A 20080-nucleotide genomic window follows, 5' to 3' on the forward strand; every position below is an offset into this window, starting at 1 on the left:
CGACAGGGACCAATAAACAAACGGGCATGTAACACAGTGGCAGCGGTGGCCGAACGTATAGCGGAGCGGTCTTGATACCGGAAGGTCGCCAGTTCGAATCAGCTGTCCGACATGTTAAAATTACCACCGCTGAAGTGCCCTTGAACAAGGCATTGAACCACTACGATGAAATGTGTTCTATGAGCAGGGCCTGGCTGGAAACAAGTTCTTGAGCTTAGCCCAGATACCCTGGGTAAATATAGTAATCATTTCATTTCATTTCACATAACCAGACCCATATTCCTACATCCGTAACACTATTCATATGGTGTGTACGGTACGGTACGGTACGGTACGGTGTGTCTCTCTCTTCTTTCTCTGAGTCTCTTTCTGTCTATCTGACTGTCTCTCTATGTCAGGGGTGGGCAACTGGCGGCCCGGGGGCCACATGCGGCCCCCACCTTCACTTAATGCGGCCCTCAGGTTAATGTCAGAATTCTGATATAATATTGGTTTCAGCTGATTACAATTCCACAACATGCAAACATGACCCGCTTTAATTACTTCAGTCTAAATTAGTAGCTCAATGCTTCAACACAAGTATAATTAAAGGCATTTGAAATGAAAAATATTAATTTTCAGGATTCTGATTAAAAAAATAGCAAAAATTCAAGATTTCAATTCGAAAATAGCAAAAATAGCCGATCTACAAGCTCAAAACGCGTCGCAGCGCGACGCGTTTTGAGCTTGTAGATCGGCTATTTTTGCGACGACCGTAATATATGGCCCTAGGGAGTGAGTGTTGAAATATAGTGGCCTTCTCCATTGTCAAAGTTGCCCACCGCTGCTCTATGTCATAGAAACTTGATTTCCCCTGCAGCTTCCTGTGGTCCTGACGGATGCAACCCATGACGTACACACTACACAGCCCTGGATATAGGCCTCCTGGCCTGGCGAAGATGTACCCCCTGTGGAGTGGACCTTTTTAAGTGGTTATACATGTAGTAGGCCGGGTATACGAGTTTCTTACTTCCTCTCGTGATTCATTGCGAAAGACATGCAAAGTGGGTGTGGTGACACAGTGACAGCCATGTTACAGATCATTGCAAGGAAGTAAGTACGTTTCATTTAATTTTCGTGTTTGTGATTGCTACTGCCTGTTTCCCCCAAATTGGTGACCACCCGAAGTCTGTGACTCTGTGATTTAGGATTAAGTTAGTGCTTGCTTGCATTATGCACTTTAATTACATGGTCTACATTTAATTAATTCCTGTGTATACTATTACTATAAATTATTATTATTTATTTATTTTTTACCAGAGGATGTCGTGGTTTGCTGGACAGCATGTCCACATGAAGTTGATCGTAACATGTGACTATAGCTGTCACTTGACATTCTTTGTGATATTTTTGTCCTGACCCTAACCCTGCCATAGAATCCAAAACTGTGTGATTACAAAATATGAGTTGATTGATTGATTGATTGATTGATTGATTTAATACTTTATTAGTCAGAAATCTAAACAGCATGTCTTACAGTCAGACACATTTAGGCTAAAAGTATAACACAAAAATGTCCTGGGGACTTGTTTCCATTGTTGTTCTATGCATTCATCAACATAGCATACAAATATCACAATAATACCAACAACAAATACAAAACACTATCTACAAAGATACAAAAAGAAAAAATGCGTTTAGCTCCCCTTGTGGTCTCCTGATAGGTGGTTTGCCAGGCCTGTTTTGAAACAAGCCAGTGATCCACATGTTTCAAGGGATGGTCCTGCAAATGACTAAAGTCAAATTTGACCTTCAATACAAAGCATAGTTATTTACGGATCAAAACCCAAATCTCACAATCACATCACAATTCTATTAAGCATTCCATGCACAAGCTGACAGCATAAAGCATTCACTCTTAACTTAAACACCTTCAACCCTATTTGGGCATTTCATCTTTCATCTTCAAACGTTATCACAAAATTTCCAAATAGCAATAATATCCGATCCTGAAGGTTGTTTCTGCTGCACGTTTGGTGCTTGTAGATCGGCCATCTATGCAGTGCGAGGCCATTGAACGACTTAATTGATGTTAATGGTGTCATCATCACTCACACTCACCCATAATGGCTTTAACATTGGAGTAAAGAGCCGTAGTCATCCTCTTCTTCCTCAGTCCCACAGTGTCCTCTCTGGTCATGCTGTCTGATCATTGCCTCCGCCTCCTCATCTTCCCTCTCCACTGTCCAACTGTCAGTGCCAGAGTGTCCTCTCTCCTCATGCTGTCTGATCATTGCCTCCGCCTCCTCCTCATCTTCCCTCTCCACTGTCCAACTGTCAGTGCCAGAGTGTCCTCTCTCCTCATGCTGTCTGACCATTGCCTCAGCCTCAGCCTCATCTTCCCTCTCCACTGTCCAACTATCAGTGTCAGTCCCACAGTGTCCTCTCTTCTCATGCTGTCCGATCATTGCTTCCGCCTCCTCCTCATCTTCCCTCTCCACTGTCCAACTGTCCTCTGCGCCACTGTTTTGCTTCTTGTTCCCCTCCCTGTTGACTTCAGCGTATGTTTCTGTCGTCTCTCGTTTGTGCTTTGCCTCCTCCTCCTCAGCACTTCTCTGCCTCAGCTGGGAGTGGTCAATACTGTAATTGGCATAGACCTCTTCTTCTTCTTCTTTCACCTCACCCTGACTGACTGAGCTATCTGGTGCTCCGCTGTTCAACATAATGGCTTTAAGATTGGAGTAAAGAGCCGTATCCTCACCCTCTTCTTCCTCAGTCCCACAGTGTCCTCTCTTCTCATGCTGTCCGATCATTGCTTCCGCCTCCTCCTCATCTTCCCTCTCCACTGTCCAACTGTCAGTGCCAGAGTGTCCTCTCTCCTCATGCTGTCTGATCATTGCCTCAGCCTCATCTTCATCTTCCCTCTCCACTGTCCAACTGTCAGTGCCAGAGTGTCCTCTCTCCTCATGCTGTCTGATCATTGCCTCAGCCTCATCCTCATCTTCCCTCTCCACTGTCCAACTGTCAGTGCCAGAGTGTCCTCTCTCCTCATGCTGTCCGATCATTGCCTCCGCCTCCTCCTCATCTTCCCTCTCCACTGTCCAACTGTCCTCTGCGCCACTGTTTTGCTTCTTGTTCCCCTCCCTGTTGACTTCAGCGTATGTTTCTGTCGTCTCTCGTTTGTGCTCTGCCTCCTCCTCCTCAGCACTTCTCTGCCTCAGCTGGGAGTAGTCAATACTGTAATTGGCATAGACCTCTTCTTCTTCTTCTTCTTTCACCTCACCCTGAGGGTTGACTGAGCTATCTGGTGCTCCGCTGTTCAACATAATGGCTTTAACATTGGAGTAAAGAGCCGTATCCTCACCCTCTTCTTCCTCAGTCCCACAGTGTCCTCTCTTCTCATGCTGTCCGATCATTGCTTCCGCCTCCTCTTCATCTTCCCTCTCCACTGTCCCACTGTCCTCTGTGCCACTGTTTTGCTTCTTGTCCCCCTCCCTCTTGACTTCAGCGTACTCTGTTTCTGCCGTCTCTCGTTTGTGCTCTGCCTCCTCCTCAGCACTTCTCTGCCTCAGCTTGGAGTAGTCAATATTGGCATAGTCCACTTCTTTCACCTCACCCTTAGGGACGACCCTGTTCTGGTCTCTCTCTGCCTCGCCTCCTCCCTCCAGAGTCTCTCGCTGTGGGGTCTGCTCATGTCCATCTTCTACTCCTTGTCCTCCTCCTGTCTGGGAGGCGAGGAGAATGTGTGGAATTGATATGAGCAAGTCAGTCATAAAGATGCCAAACCCTTTCTTTGAACAGACGAGCGCTCAGTGAAAATCAACGTGTTTCAAAGAATAATTCAGAAATGTCAGAAATGTTATAGAGAGGGTAAATAGTGTTGTGTATAACTTTTCCACTGTAGGGCCAATAGTATTATCAATAGAAACAACAAGCAAAAATACCTGTTGATCTTGACAAGTGACCATCTGCAGCACCTCAGCCTGGTCTCTGGAGTTTTTCTTTGTGCATCTGAGTAGACATTTTGAGAGAGAAAATAAAAAGAGTGAGAAAAAGCATCTCAAACACCCCCTCCACTGTTTAGGGAAATTATTAACAAGAAAGAGTTTAATATTTCTCAATACAATTTCAAATTAAAACAAGATTTGAAACGCGAACAAAGAAGAAAATGTGCCAACATTTGAACATAAAATGTAACACTCCACCTATGGCATGCCGTTGCTAAACAGCAAATGGTCATGGAAAGTGTAACACCAATCAGAAATGCAATGATAGTCTTCACTTCTAAGAAGAATCCTTCATTTTGACCTAGAGGAAAGGGGAACATTTGTGAGAAACCTATTCTCTAACCATTAGATATTATCAATGGTCAACAAATATGTTAGAGTCTAACGTAATTGTTGACCATTGATAATATGCGTACACTCTAAATGAAATTGGTTACAAACAGGTATAGTGTTGACAGTAATGTACAACATAGAAATATCTAAATGTATTATGTGATTACCTTCTTGCTCATCTTTTTTGATAATAAGTGTCTTATTCACTGTTGTGCCATAACCTTTGCTGAAACACTTGACAGAAGTGTTGTAGTAGTGGTCTTCAACAGTCATGGTACTTTTGACAGTGGTGAAGTTCACCACTGTCATGAAATAAGACCCACTTCTGTTCTCTACCTGCCATGTGATTGTAGGCAAGGGAAACCCCTGACTGATACACACACAGATAAGATGAGTTCCCAATCGGAGGCTGTGCACACATTCAGATCCATTGAGGATCACTGGAATGGCTGAGGGCAAACAAGCAAAGTTGTACTATAAAATCACATGTTAGTTTCATTTATTGTCCACAATGTGGACATTTCTCTTCGGTCTCATAACAACAACAAAACAGCAGCAACAACACTTACACACAATTATGTTCATGGCAAAAAGCAGGACAACAGTGACAAATACGTTAAAAACAGGTTTAACGAGACATGGTATCATTTAGTGCCTTAATGGCATTAGGAATGAAGGAGTTTTTAAAGATGTTACGGTTAGCTTTAGGTACTTTGTACCGTCTACCAGAGGGAAGTAGTTCGAACTCCCTGCGTGGATGAGAGGGGTCATTTGCTATCTTGACGGCTTTTTTCCGAATTACTTACTTGTAGATTAATTGTTTCTGTTTGTTCCCAGTGATTTTTGAGGCTAGGTTCACTATTTGCTGCAGCTTACTTCTTCCTTTTATATTAAGATGGCCAACCCACATTGCCATGTTAAAAGTCGAGATTCCCTCTATCAGGTTCTTATAGACTGTTTCCATAATATGCTTGCTCACTCTAAAGGAGTTGAGCTTGCGTAGTAGGTGGAGGCGTTGGTTACAGGTTTTAAAAATCTGGTCAGTATTTTCACTGAAATTAAGTTTGCTGTCAATATGTGCCTAAATATTTAAAATTGTCAACTACCTCCACTATTTGTCCACTAATTGTAACAGACTGCACAGGTTCTTTTTCATGAATGACAAGTTCCTTTGTTTTTGTCTTATTGATCCCGAAGGAGCTTTTTTCACACCAGTTCATGAAAGAAAATGTGTATATGTACTGTAGAGACAGTAGAATGTGAAATAAGATGTTTGTTCCCTCAAAGCAGATCAGTGCACTGACAGTGCAGTGTACTTACTCATCACAGTTATATTAGTAACCGTAGTCAGGGTCTTGTTCAGATGCTTTGCTGTACAGCTGACGCTGTACCTTCCAGAATGTTCTCCTGTCACCATACGAATGATTGGATTGGCACTCTCAGTACCATTCACAAGCGTCTTGTTAGAGTCAAGATCAGTCCATATGACAGTAGTAGATGGAGGGGAGTTTTCAACGTCACAGGTCAGGTTCAGAGTACCACCTTCTTCTACTGTGGTATTCCCTCTGATTTTGGGCTCCTTCAGGTCTTTGACACAAATTGACAATTATTAAACCATTTGAATTCACGCAACAGTGTGCTATTCATTTGCTCTAAACAAGTGGTCTTTGACCAGAGATCCACAACCCCACCAGTCATGTTCTAGGTTCTGGAAACATGACGAATGAAGATGTGATGTGACTTAATTTTAACTTTCCACTCCAGACTACCATTAACCACTTGAACCCTAGCATCCATATTCTAAGCATGTCATAATAGGTTATAAAATTCAGCAAAGAAAATAAACAAAATAGCAGATCTACAAGCTCACAGACAAGGAGGATGGTATAATACTCACAGGTGACATTCAGGGTCACAGTCTCCATTGCTGTAATGTTTCCCTTGAAGGTCACCTGACAAGTGACTTGACTGCCGTCGTGTTCAGATGAAGGGGTAAAGGTCAAATTTGAGCTGTGTCCCTGGTTGACTCTCTGTTGATTCTCTGTTTTCAAAATAGTGTCATTGCTTGTGATGAGAGAGTCCTTGTGGCCTGTCTTCCTCCATGTCCAGGTGAAGTTGGGAGGAGCTCCAGAGCAGAGCCCTGGGGCGGTGCAGGTCAGTGTGGTCTGCTGTCCCTCTGTCAGAGCAGGAGGAACCTTTACTTGGGGTTTTTGTTTTAGACCTATAGTGGGACAGCAAACATAATGACATTATGACATTGAATATCCGTTACATTATTCAATGCAACTATCATCAAAGACATGTTTTATGAATAGTTTTAAGGATAATATTTATTAGTAAAGCATTCAGTAGATGTTTCCCCCCCCCCCCCCCCCCCCCCAATATGGTAGCAAACAATAAACATGGGATAATTCTGTATACAAAGAAAGAGTACTTCATACTTGTAACCATGAGTGTCTTTTTAAGAGCAAAGGTATATCCATCACCGGCCGGCTTTGCCGTTGATGTGCCCTCAACTCTAAATTGATATGATCCAGTATCGGACTCTGTAAGTTCATTGATGGTGATGCTGCAGTTTTTCCGAAGTGTGAAACTTGGTTCCAACAGGGCCACTCTTTTTCTGAACGAGAACGGAGGTTTTCGGGGTTTTTTGGAGTTGAATATTACGTCATTAATGGCAGTAGCACCACATGTAGGTTCAGATTCACATTTAAGCCATATTGCAGTCGTGGGTTTGAATGTAGCACTATGAGTGAAAGAACATGGGATAACAATACAGAGTCCAGCCTCAGATGTTAGCTCTTTTTTGTTGAAGGTGATACTCCATCCACCAGTATAGTTCCCTGTAGTAGTTTCCTGTGTACCTGTTTAAAGCAAAAGAGTAAAATATCTTATCAATTTATTTTTGTACTTTTCTAATAATATTTCATTAGATGAAGTGTGAGCTAGTTTAATCAAACCATTACTTTTGTTTTTGTTTGTTTTTATTTTCCTGTTAATTCTGCATTCTACAAGTACTAAGTGGTTGTAGTCTTTGTAGTTAGTGAGTGTTTGATGTGCGTTGTACAAATTACAATACATACATGAACGTAAGTGGACAAGACAATACACAATAAAGGTACAATAATTACAAAAGCAAAAAATATGATTACAGACATCAGCAAAAGAAGCTACCTCCGGTGCCGCCCATCACAGAGAAGAGCAGTGTCATACAGATGACTGCCAACATCCTCTCAGTCAGTCTGTCTCCACAGGACAGCCTTCAAAATCCCTTCAAAATCAGACAAATCTAGTTCATATGTGCAATAACAGGATTAAAATAAACATACTGGTTCATAGGTTGTGCTGAGACTCTTACAATACAGACATGATACTTGGACGTCATTGACAACATAAATAAATAATATGAAAATACTTCTATGACAACCACATTTGTACACTTTTAGTTCCTAAACAATCTTCCCCATACTCAGCAACCAAAGCAATGCATACATTCAGAACATCTGTATGAAGGTATTATTTTACAACAAAACATTTTTGTTAACTGACCCTTTACTGAGCACTTTACTTGAAAAAAGGACATTATTGTGTTGTACCTCTTTCTGTGTGTTCCTCCTAGTGTCTCCTCTTGGTGGTAAGGGTTCTTTAATGTTTCTGCTGTGAACTTTCTGTGTCTCGCCTACTCATCTACCATCTCTTCCCTTTTTCTACAATAGAGGAAGTTTACTTGACTACTAAACTGGCCTGACTGCTCCTCCCCACAGCCTAATTTCTATTTTATTAGTTGAGAGTTTTCTAATTATATTAAATAGCTTAAAAATTATATCTGGACAAAGCTTGACTATTTTGTCATGTTACGTTATTCTTTATTGATCCCCATGGTGAAATGTGTCTCCAGTTGTACGACCAGTGCCTTGCTCAAGGGTATTGTAAGGAGTATGTCCCTAACATGCATATGTATTTTAGTCTGGGATGAAACCAGGAGGAAAAGAACATATATAAAGGCCCCTTTCAGGTTCAAACCCAAGATCTTCTTGCTGTGAGGTAACAGTGCCGCACATATAAACAGACAATATACAGTAAGCAGACATAAGGGGCTATCCACACCATAATCAAGAATCTTATGAATTTCTACAAATTGTTTCTTTCAAGTTTAATATTGAAATGGAAACTGTTGTCAAAACCTTTGCTTCCCTCCTTGCTGTGGTGAGTACATTTCAGAAAAGCGACATACCAACTTCCTCTCTCTTTATTTGCAATGCTTTGTTTTCAAGAAACTCTGTCATTTCTGGACAGTTTCGGAGAAATGGCAAATTAGTTTAGGGATAAGGGATAAGGGATAAGGGGATAAGGGATAAGGGGTGCCTTCCTGCTCAAGAGTGTTGGGTTACAGTGTTTTTTTTCTGCCTATCCAGGGAATCAAACCAGGAACCCTTTTGCCACAAATGCGCTCCTAGGCCAAATCTGCCCTCTGTATTACACAGTGCATACAGCCATGACTGGTATCAGTATCAGTGCTTACTGAATTCAGAGTCATCTTTGTTGGTGTATATTACATTTCTAAAATTAACAAGCCGTAATGGATCTACTACTGCTTTCCCTGCATATGTCATGAATACAACTTCCAGTTGAGGGGGTATACTCAAAGAGCAGGGCTACATAAAACATCTTAACTCCATGCTAAATCACAATAATAACAATACAAAGACAGAAGAGAGAAGTAACACTTTCAAGACTTTGTAAGTGATACAAATGACACTGCAGAAAATGCAGTAGACACTTAACATTTTTGTTGTTTTGTATAATGTCACATATTGCTGTGTGTTGATTAAAGCTATTAAAAGCAACACTAAATATTAGTTAGGTAGGTTATTTTATTATGTTATTAATTGATACAGTTACAAATGTGTATGGTCTTTATTTTATCAGTATAATTCATATACTGATAGTACTGTATAATTCATATGCATTCTTGTAATATGCACAGCTGCTTTTTTCATGTTGACTTACTATTATTGTCTTTTTTGCCTGAAAAAGCAAAGAAAATATTTTTGTCTGAGTTCATTAATTACCTTATTGAAATATGATGATAGAATATTCATCATTTGGCTGCTTTGTGTGTAGGAAGGTAATTCACCCATGTATATGGACCACACAACTCTTTCAAATTAATTCTGTATCATGTTGTATTTCTTCATCATTGCAAACTACATTTTGCAACATCTCTCAGTCATGTTATCTTAACAGGAATAAACTGATCTTATCATAGGCTTCATGTGCCTAAAATGACTTCCTATAAGGACTGGTTCAATCTGATAAACTGTTCTCATGATAGTTAAACTTGTTGTTCATGCACTTGCCGTAGCACGTGCCATTGCCGCGACCTTACATGCGTACGCAAAGGCTCAATTTATGTCATTTAGTCAGATAGCATTTTATGTAGACATGGCACTATATGCATAGTTCATTATATAGATATTTAATAGGTTCTTAGCATACATATGATTCTTGATGACTATTTTTATGTATTTGATGTATTACCATGTCTTTTGTTCCTGCTTAATGTAAGTCGCTCTGGATTAAGAGCGTCTGCTAAATGCCTAAGTATTAAAGTATAAACTGTATGTTGCAACATTGTAGAATTTCAAGAAAGCTAGGCCTTGCACTGTGACGTCAAAGTATATTAATTGCGACCGAAGGTTGCATTTATTATGAAGACCAGCATCTCCCATCAGCTAGTCATGCCTCCTCCATATATGGTGACATCACGCCTCCATATATGGTCACGCATTGTGACATCACGCCTCGTGACACGTCACACCACCATATATGCCATCTCCATATATGAAGATCACGACACTGACCTCATATAACCCTGGATAACATTACATGGAGAAGACTGGATCATCATCAAATCTGCATATATGGACTGGAGCCGGCCAGCAACTACATCTGATCTCAAACCCTTAGATCTCCATATATGGAGCTGACCTGTTCTGACATTCCATATGTTGATTCTCACCCACCCGTCCTTCCTGTTCTGACATTCCATATGTTGATCTGACCTCATCAAACCCTGTACACTCAAGACACGCTCCATATATGGCCAGTACAGAATTGATTCCATATATTGATCTGACCCCCCATGCCAAAGCTCCAGCGCTCGCCCAGCAGTCTGCCATCACGGATGCATGCATCCGCCCTTTAGGGCGAGGTCGCTTCTCGCCCTCAGGGCGTCTTACTATATTATATTTACTTATGTATTGAGGTCACAAGAAAGTGTCAATCTTATGTTCATTCTGACATCATGGGTCAAGTTTGTAAATCGTTAGTTTTGTGTCACTTGGATTATTGTTCAACTGTATGGTCATCTACGTCTAAAACGAATCTAGCTAAATTACAGGTTGTACAAAATAGGGCCAGACTTGTTCTGGTCTGTTCTATAAGAAATACCGGTAGTATTGTAAATATGCACTCCAGCCTCTCATGGCTCACTATTGAGAAAAGAATTTCCTCAAGTTTGGCCACATTTTTCTTTTGTGTTATTAAGTCAAAGATGCTTTTGTTTTTGTTTGAACAAATAGATTATTGTCAAGATATACACACCCACAATACAAGACATGTTGTTAATGGGCATATCGCTGTACCTAGTTCAAACACAAACTCAATTAAAAAAAATAACAGTAATTTATAGAGCTATAGATTTTTGGAACAAGTTAGCACTTCAAAGTTGACATCCGTCTAACAAAATCAGTCTTTAAGAAAAAGGTAAAGAGTTATTTAACACTTAAAGGTGGCCTTACACTAGCCGATTTTTTTCAATCTGAAATCTGATAGCACCACACACTACAGGTATAATCGGAGCGGGGCAGAGCAAATATCAAACATTCTTGATGTTGATCGGGCCGATCCCGATCGCGCTTTGAGCGGTCGGGCACCCCCCGAGCGTCAAAAATTCCCGATTATCGGCTAGTGTAAGGCCACCTTTAGGCTAAATACATTTATAGTTATTCTATACCAGTGTTTGTTTTAAATCTGTTTTATACGTAATTGAGAATTGATGTATGTTATTTAATTGTGTTTTATATACTATATATACTGATATTGATGTAACTGAATTAATGCAATTCATGTTTTAGTTTTCTTTCTTTTTTTAATGTGTTTTGTAATATGTTGTGTGTGGACCCCAGGAAGACTATAGCTGACTGCCATGGCATCAGCTAATGGGGATCCTTTTCAAATAAACAAATACTTGGCCTTGAGGGGTTTTTCTTCCTTTGTTTTATTTCTTGACTTAGGCTGCATTTTTGTTTGTTTTATGCACACCATTTCTGTTCTTTGTGGTGTCTGATGAGCCTGACTCCACTTAGAAATGTACAAAAGCAATACAGACAGTAGTATTCGTGTTTATATTCAACCTCAGATAATTGTAACTTAAAGCTGCATTCTGCAATATTTTTAATATAAAAACGATCGCCCTAAAAGCCAAAATACGCAAAAAAACATCCAGTGACCTCGGAATGGTCGCCACCAGCCAGGTATTCTGGCACACCCAAAACTGAAGTTTCGGGTGGGCCTGGCCAGGAGTGGGTGGGCCTGCATGCAGAAGCTTTTTTACATTATTCATGTATTTATTTAAAAAACAAATGCAAAAAATATATTTTTTGGGGTGGGCCAGCTTTCTATGTCCAGGCCCCCCTATGGCTATGCCCCTACGCACTAGCGGTGGGGCTCTAAGTAAGGGCTTGTGTCCAAAACTTTGGACACATTATTTTGAAAACTATTGGCCGGATTGCCATGAACATTAATGATCTGGAGAGGAGAGGAGGTGACCCCTGGGCGTTTCCTCTAGTGACACCATCCTTTAGTGACCCCTGGGCGTTTCCTCTAGTGACACCATCCTTTAGTGACCCCTGGGCGTTTCCTCTAGTGACACCATCCTTTAGTGACCCCTGGGCGTTTCCTCTAGTGACACCATCCTTTAGTGACCCCTGGGCGTTTCCTCTAGTGACACCATCCTTTAGTGACCCCTGGGCGTTTCCTCTAGTGACACCATCCTTTAGTGACCCCTGGGCGTTTCCTCTAGTGACACCATCCTTTAGTGACCCCTGGGCGTTTCCTCTAGTGACACCATCCTTTAGTGACCCCTGGGCGTTTCCTCTAGTGACACCATCCTTTAGTGACCCCTGGGCGTTTCCTCTAGTGACACCATCCTTTTCTTTTCTTTTTCCCCACGGTTTGATTTATTTGAACAGTTCTTTACATTTAGAAAAAGAATCCAAGGATTTTGCCTCCTGTGTGTTTCCTTTTGGCCTCTTCGTGGTCCATGATGCCAGCTGAGGTGGTCAACACAATGTATCCAAACTGTCTTGAGGGCAGGAGGTTGTTCTGCCACTTCTCCAGGTCTTTCAGCTGGAGATCAAAACGTGGGCTGATCACACCACACTTGTTAATTCTGCCTATGAGATTGACGACAATTTTCCCGGCTCTATGGTCGTCGATGATCTCATACTCTCCAATGTACCCGTGCTTCAGCATGACGGCGAGGAAGCGATCAATGACCTTAGAACGCGGCCTGATGAGGACCTGACGTTTCCCGCGTTTCTCAGCATTGTTGATGCTTTTAAGAGCATCTGCGAGAACGTTCATGCGCACCATGATTGAGGCTGGTTCTGCAATATGGCAGAAAGAGCTAGCGCCACCTTCCTATTTATTATAATTGGCTGATGATGATGAGATGGCCAGCACGCGGTCCTCTGACATCACTCTGACTCAGCCATAACCATATAAGGAGTTCCCAATGCAGCTACGCCCAATTATGTAAATATGTGTGTTGTCTAACCTCAATGTGTCCCCATGGCATCAGCCACAAACAAATCAGTCAGTTCCATATATGGTGACAAAAGGGGGCATACCCACTTTTGCCCAGTTGCACAGTTAGGTGCATCAGCTGAGGTAGCCTGGCTAATAAGCCAGACCGAATCAGCCGTTGGCAAAAAAAAATTGCCTGCCGGCGGATTACGGTCTGGAGAGGCTCAATTGTACGCCCATTTCCTACACCAGAGAACTGGTGTGGCCAATCGGGACACGGTATGCAATATGGGCGGGCTTTGGTACAGTGACATTCAATGCTTGAGACCTTTGACTGACAGTACCTCTAACCAATTGCGTCAAAGAGAAAATGTTTGAACCCCCCCCCCCCCCCCCCCCCCGGGAAACAAGATCCATACACAGCATCTCCAGACTCAAATACCACACGACAGTGTGATTTGAGTCTGGCTTATTAGCCAGGCTACAGCTGAGGTGGCATCAGCGAACTCCATTTTTGGGCATAAAGGGGACAAGCCAGGAGTGACAGCTACAGTACAGTAATCCGGTTGTCTATGCAGAGCCACAGATCCGACTCCTATGCCCATATATGGTCATGTGCATGTATGGGACACCGACCGACTTCACACTCGCAGCGACAAGAACTCGAGGGAGTGTAGTGTCCGCCGTCAAGTAGTACGGATAGTTAGCATTCCAATATATGGGCATATAGTACTTATGACATCTCCATATATGGGCATAAAAGGGATATGGACTGGCAGATATGGGCCCCCCAGGAACCTCAGTTGCATATAGTGGTTTTCCCAACACATTCTCACCGTGCCAGACTGCCAGTGTCCAGAGTTCCCATGGTGCGGATGTTCTCTTTTGAGAATGTTCTGTTCAAGCTGAAGCCAGCAAAGCTCTCCACATGACCCTGCTCTGTGGGATTGCAGTGGTGATATATGTGTCGTGACTCGTGTATTAGTAGCTAGTAGCAGTTTGTTTTGGGAAGTCTGGAGCCTTGTTTTAAGGGCCTTCGAATCGAGGTGCTGTACCAAGAGGTGCATGCATAGTCGAAGAAACCTTGTACGAGGGCTCTTGTTAGGGTCTTCAAGGTGTTTTTGTTGACCAGTGAGGAGATCCTGTAAAGGAATCTTGTTCTTTGGTTGACTCTAACCAAGAAGCCATCTGCCTTGCTGAGATTACTATTTGATCCAAAGAGAATGGATTCAGTTTTTCCCAGGTGTAAAGATAGTTTGTTATCAGCGAGCCAGATGCAGATTCTACCGAGTTCAGAGCTGAGGGCCTTTTCAACCTGCAGTTTGTTCCTGTCCGAGACCAGCAGTGCTGAGTCATCTATAGAATTCAGTTCCTGTAAACTGCAAACTGTAAATAAAGTAGGCCTATTCAATGAATCAATCAATGAATCAATCAATCAATGAATCAATCAATATCAGTATGAACATTTCACTTAACAGAGTGATGAGTCATTATGGTGCATAATGAAAGGCAAGAAATTTAAAAATACAAATGATATAAACACAAAAAAGAAAGGGAATTAATTATTTTATCGTTCTATTTATATTTTTCTCTTTCTTTCGCTAGGGGGAACACCGAACACATCTCCACTCAACACCCGTCACGTGACATTAGAAACCAAAATGGCCGCGCTTGTATATTGACGGTCTAAATAGCCAGCTACTTTTCTATTTGTTTCATTCTTAGGTAGAATACTGTCAAACGGCAGATCTTTTGGGGAAAGCGTCTCTGCCCATCCTCGTTGCTTTGGTTTGCCCGTTTTGATCCTGAAGACAATCACGGCTGACATCTCTTTGTCTAACGAGTTAGACTATGCACATTAGCTTCTAATATAGCAGGGCAGGCTAGCTGGCTCTGGCTGCCTCACATCAATACACTTGTTGAAAATTAAAGAGCATATAGCTAGCTCACTTAGCTACAATGGAGGAGTTGAGTGCCGACGAGGTAAGGTGACAGGCAAACAAGCCTTCTAATCAATTGGCAGGCAATAATTGTCATTTAGTGTTACTGCTGCTTCCATATTTGTATTCCACTATTGCATGTTTTCCCCCTCACGACAAGACTGGACGATTTGGCTGCTAGAGGTTAGCTATAGATGCTAAGTCGCCACATTATTACTCTATTAAATAATTCCATTGAATATAAATTCCCTGTTATTTTAACAGTACTTGTTAATGCGCCTTGCTGACCAATGTGAAACGAGTTATGGTGTAATATATGTACGAGTAACAAGTCTGTACAGGTGGTGTTTTTGTGTCACAGAGGTTAGCATTCAGCTGCAAGGCTAAATAAATGCCTGAGAGTAAAAGGCTGACATACCAACGTAATGCTATTTCTGCGAGAATAAATCCCATTACAGGCCACGTCCCCAGTCCGTGTGTTAATACAAATTATTTATTTATCCTGGGAAATGTCATGCGTGCCAGAATGATTTTGTCTAGCCTGCTTTCGCGAAGCTAACAGTCATTGGCGACCGTTATGTTGCTATAGCGTTAGCTAGAAATTAGCTTGCGAGGCGACTCAGCATAAAAACACAGCGGGCCACCATTGTGCAATCATCTGTCGGCTGTGATGTGTCGAGGTGACAGCTATTGACAGCAGCAAAGCCTAAACCGTAATGACAAGCTGTGGGGGGTGTTACGATACATCGTCCATGCATCATAGACTAAAGATTGTATTTACCACTGTGCATAGCGTAATTGTTTTGCTAACCAGCTGAGCGAGGGCTATAGCTAGTGGTGACATTTCCCCCCCATTGTCTGTGGTGTAGGTTGAGCTGCATTTATCTGTCTATCATGTGTTTTGGTAATAAATACTTAAATGTGGTTATCATCATAATGACTATATACTATATCTATACTATACTATATCCCTTAATTTGTGAGCCCAGCCTACCTGAGTAGTTCATTTGGAGACGGGTAAACGCAGTAATTTCTATGTCAACAATATATAGGCTGGCTGACTGGGAAAATCTTTAACAAACAGTCCTCGTAATATGCCATGTTATCTGACTTTTGTTCATTTTTATATTAAGTATTTATCATTAAATATAAAAAAGTCAACCACTCTAAAACACTATACTCCAGATATGGCTCAGAAAATGGCAGATCTGCAAGTTCACAAAGCATAAACTATTTTTCCAGAATGTCTGCTGAATGTTCAATTTTTGGCAAAGATCGCCTATTAATGACATGCCCAAAATCATTTAAATGTGATCAATACCATCAGTAAGCAAGCCTTAAGTGTTACATCTATTGAACATGGCTATAAATAAAATGTTTATGTATTGTCTCATCTGTTTTGATTCAATTCAGATCCGTAGAAGGCGACTGGCTAGATTGGCAGGAGGTCAGACATCCCAGCCCAGCACACCTCTAAGTACCCCGCTGACGTCCCCACAGAGAGAAACCCCACCTGGACCCCTGCCGGGACCCTCGGTGGCCGTACCCCAGCCTCTGCCACCAGCTGCCTCCCAATCGTTGGGTCTAAATGTCCACAGTGGTACCCCTGCCACTTCCCCCATGGGCACCTCTGGTATGACTACTAAGTAGATTGTTCATTTTAGTTGGTGTACAAATGGAACCAAATTGACCTGGCTGTAAGGGCCCATTTTGTTCCATTGAGTTAAAATGCTCCTGTGTATTGTGATTATTCTGCAGTTGCTGGTTGTCTTCTTCAACGTATTCCGTGCTTGTGAGATAGATTTGAAAGCAAGTAGGATATGTTGTGTGAGGTCTGTCTCAAATGATGCTGTGCTGTATTTGACAAACTTCACTTGAAGTCAGGGGATGACGGATATAGACGACAGATAAAACTGATGACAGATCCAGGCATCCAGCCAGCTGTTCATAGAAGATTAGAAGTCAACATTAAGATATTGTATTTTCCTATAATATTATGTCATAGCATGACACTCATCCCCACTCTAGTCTAATCGGCCTTGCGAGGCATGAGATCATTTGGGATGTAAACACGGTACAACCAAGGTTGTTACAACGGTAACAACCTTGGTTGAGAGCATTTTGACTTCTGGTCGGACTGTGGTATCTGGACAGCCTAAGGCAGTCGAGCAACACTGAATACTGTAAACAAAACACGCACCAGTTTATTGTGTCAGCCAGTGTCCCCTTTTGACACTATGTGGGCCCCACTGCACAGAATGGTAGATGATACTTTCACATGCATGCTATATACACTGCTCTAGAAATCACACAGTGAGTTGTGAATATGGATGAATACAATGACAATCACTTGCCATTTTTGCCAGCTGAGCTGACCCCCACAATATGCTTTTTGAGTGGTGCAAACCACTCCAACAACCAGCTTTGTCTGTATGTTTGTGTACGTGTCCGTGCACAGGTGTATGTTTGTGTACCTGTGTACGTGTCCGTGCACAGGTGAGCATGGTTGCTATGGTTAGTGTGTGACGTCACTGACATAGCTGATCAGACTATATAAGACCTTGCACCACTCAGTTCACACAGGTGTGATTTTTTTTACTGATTGCTTTACAATGGGTAGATTCAATACCATGACGCCATTATTCTTTAAGAGGGATCAGGGTATGCTCCTTTCTTAAGATTTGTCTGGATTTAAAGTAGCACACCAATCAAAGGCTTGAAAGGCCTTTTATACATGACTGCAACAGAGTGCCTTGGATCTCTTTCTGTTTTAAAATAACATGTTTTGCTTTGAAACTATTTGTTTAATGTGGTAGAGCTAATATTAGCAATATATTATTACAGTCTTTTGTTAATTGTATTGTCAGTAATGATGCTGAAAATGCTGTCCAATCACATTGAAGAAACAAAGGCTAAGGTCAGCGCTCCATTCGTGACCTTTATGTTGTGTTATTGTAAAGCATGGTTACTATAGATTGCTGTAACCTGATTACAGCCCACATATTACTATGTATGAAAGGTCAGGAATGACAAATAACTGCTTGTAGGAAAGTAGAATCAATAGGGTTTATTTTTCACTTTCACTCACACTCTTATACGTGCCGATCCAACATTTCACTGCTTGTACCTGTATTCTAGTCACAGTAAGATGTGGTCTGCACTCTGCAGTCAGCGTTGCAGCTTTACAATAACTCATCACCAAAAGGTGGTGAATGTTGACCTTTATTGTTCACTGTGGTTGGATAATATCTTTCGCTGTTTAGATCCTATTAAGTGTTCTGTAGCAGAACGTGAAACTAAAAATGGCTAAAAAATCCTCAGATTAACAAGTTAATCCTGTCACTTGTTAGGTTGCTGTACATAGCATTTATACTAGAAGGTCATTTAAGGTCATGCAGGGTGTTAGTAGTTTATTGTTGTGTGTAGTGTACTATAGTGTTTTAACTTGGGTTGCATTTATGCAGTTTATTATTATTACTTTGCCTCTTGTCTGCTGTCATTTTAACTTCATGGCTTAAGAGTAGACTAAAATGTTATCGGTTCAAATCTTTTGTAAATGTATGCATTGCATAAGCGTGAGCGTGTAGTACACGTTAAGATGTGTAAACATTACCCTAATTAGACTGAATTTCACACTGTTTCTGTAAGATTTTGTGGCATATCCTAGTCAGTCATTTGATCTCTTTGTATTTATCTCATCTGTATGTATTTGTTCCGCTTTGCTTTTCTAGGGGTGGCATTTGGCAGTCAGAGCAGTGAGGGTGTGAGCTCCCTCTCCAGCTCTCCCTCTAACAGCCTTGAGACTCAGTCCCAGAGTTTGTCTCGATCCCAGAGCATGGACATTGACACCGCCTCCTGTGAAAAGAGGTGAGGATCTCCCTGCCTAGTGGCTTATTGTTTACCTCTGCAGAGGACTTGTTGCTCAATCCTTTACAAGAATAATGTTTTTTTGGAACTTGAAGTCTGATATGTTGGTCAATACGATATGGTGTGTTTACAGTTGTCTCACTTATACAAGTTGATGAATACTTAAGCTAAACCACCAGTCAAACACCATTGTCAGTATATCCAATACATTTGTTTTACCTAGTTTTAGCCTTCTCCATGTCACTTGACTGCCTGGTGAACTGCTCCAAACCAAAGAGAGATCTACTGGTTGCTCCCGGGCACAAACAATAAAGCATTTGTATGCCATTTTATTTAAAAAACGTTAGAGCAGTTCATCCCACTGAAACAAAACACAGCGTTGTTCTGGGGGCAATTACCATTTTAATTGGTATGCCTTTGAAAGTTAATCAGATCTTCTTCAGAATATACTCAACATGTGTGCAGTGTGGTGACCTCGCTTATTAATGTCCAGTTTTATAACATTCTGGCACATCTTAGTGTTCTTGGATAAAATGTAATTATAAATCTTATCCCTTCAGCCATTGTAATGTCCTTTACATTTAAAAATAACTAACTTTAGTAACTTATAATGGCAGGTCAATAATCTGTACTTGAGGTTCACATTGATTTATCTTGGATGTGTTTCCCCACGTTAATGTTTCTAGTGAATGAGATGAGGTGATGAAAGGGGAACAGTCTCCCACACTGAGGTGGCGTGTGTTGGTTTGTGGAAGAAGTGTTTGACTGAGCAGAACTGTGTTTATCCCAGTATGTCCCAGGTGGACGTGGACTCGGGGATAGAGAACATGGAGGTGGAGGACAGCGACCGCAGGGAGAAGAGGAACTTGGCTGAAAAGGTAAATGGATGCAGTCAGGGATAACTGAGAGAATCAATTCCCACCATGGTAAAACACAGAATCACGCATATACACAGACAAAGTGAAGCGTGAAGTTGAAAAGAAAAATGACTACATTGTAAAGATGCAGGCCCTGTGAGACTTAAAAGTATCTTGGCTCAAAGGAATCAAAAAGACTAAAACAATAGAATCAACATGACATGACGACTCTGATAACAATCTGAAAATAGTGTCTACCTATGGCCTACCCATGTAATCAAACTAT

General features: G+C 41.5%; 3 protein-coding genes across 5 annotated transcripts in view; 1 reads left to right on the top strand and 2 right to left on the bottom strand.

Annotated features, from left to right (window-relative positions):
* Nucleotides 1–1497: 1497 nt before the first annotated feature.
* LOC306913894 (uncharacterized protein) lies at nt 1498–7951 on the bottom strand. Its single transcript, XM_079490715.1, has 9 exons — nt 7916–7951; nt 7494–7579; nt 6761–7183; nt 6217–6540; nt 5640–5906; nt 4487–4768; nt 4185–4287; nt 3924–3990; nt 1498–3704 (listed from the first exon to the last, which is right to left on the bottom strand). Exons 2-9 carry the CDS (start codon nt 7546–7548, stop codon nt 2112–2114), a joined length of 3114 nt encoding a protein of 1037 aa, XP_079346841.1. The 5' UTR covers nt 7549–7579; nt 7916–7951; the 3' UTR covers nt 1498–2111.
* Nucleotides 7952–12562: 4611 nt separating this feature from the next.
* Nucleotides 12563–12993, bottom strand: LOC306913973 (small ribosomal subunit protein uS8-like). Its single transcript, XM_079490822.1, has one exon. The coding sequence runs from the start codon at nt 12975–12977 to the stop codon at nt 12585–12587; it is 393 nt and encodes a 130-aa protein (XP_079346948.1). The 5' UTR covers nt 12978–12993; the 3' UTR covers nt 12563–12584.
* A 1757-nt stretch (nt 12994–14750) lies between these two features.
* The window catches only part of ube4b (ubiquitination factor E4B, UFD2 homolog), a 33067-nt gene continuing 27737 nt past the window's right edge, over nt 14751–20080 (top strand). For all 3 annotated transcript variants that reach the window (XM_079517862.1, XM_079517863.1, XM_079517864.1), the window contains exons 1-4: nt 14751–15113; nt 16484–16703; nt 18802–18937; nt 19728–19815. In XM_079517862.1, the coding sequence (XP_079373988.1) occupies nt 15090–15113; nt 16484–16703; nt 18802–18937; nt 19728–19815 (468 nt within the window). In that variant the 5' untranslated portion in view covers nt 14751–15089. The remainder of the gene's footprint in view (nt 15114–16483; nt 16704–18801; nt 18938–19727; nt 19816–20080) is intronic.

Source organism: Electrona antarctica (assembly GCF_951216825.1).
Source record: "Electrona antarctica genome assembly, chromosome: 2".
NCBI classification, from domain to species: domain Eukaryota; kingdom Metazoa; phylum Chordata; class Actinopteri; order Myctophiformes; family Myctophidae; genus Electrona; species Electrona antarctica.

Excerpts from the sequence above, each read along its gene's own strand:
- LOC306913894 (XM_079490715.1), bottom strand. The coding sequence starts at position 7,548 with ATGTTGGCAGTCATCTGTATGACACTGCTCTTCTCTGTGATGGGCGGC. Across the intron at positions 5,907-6,216 it reads TGTGACCCTGAATGTCACCT|ACCTGAAGGAGCCCAAAATC; the intron begins GTGAGTATTATA and ends TTTGTGTCAAAG. Across the intron at positions 3,705-3,923 it reads TCACTTGTCAAGATCAACAG|ACAGGAGGAGGACAAGGAGT; the intron begins GTATTTTTGCTT and ends CTCGCCTCCCAG.
- LOC306913973 (XM_079490822.1), bottom strand. The coding sequence starts at position 12,977 with ATGGTGCGCATGAACGTTCTCGCAGATGCTCTTAAAAGCATCAACAAT.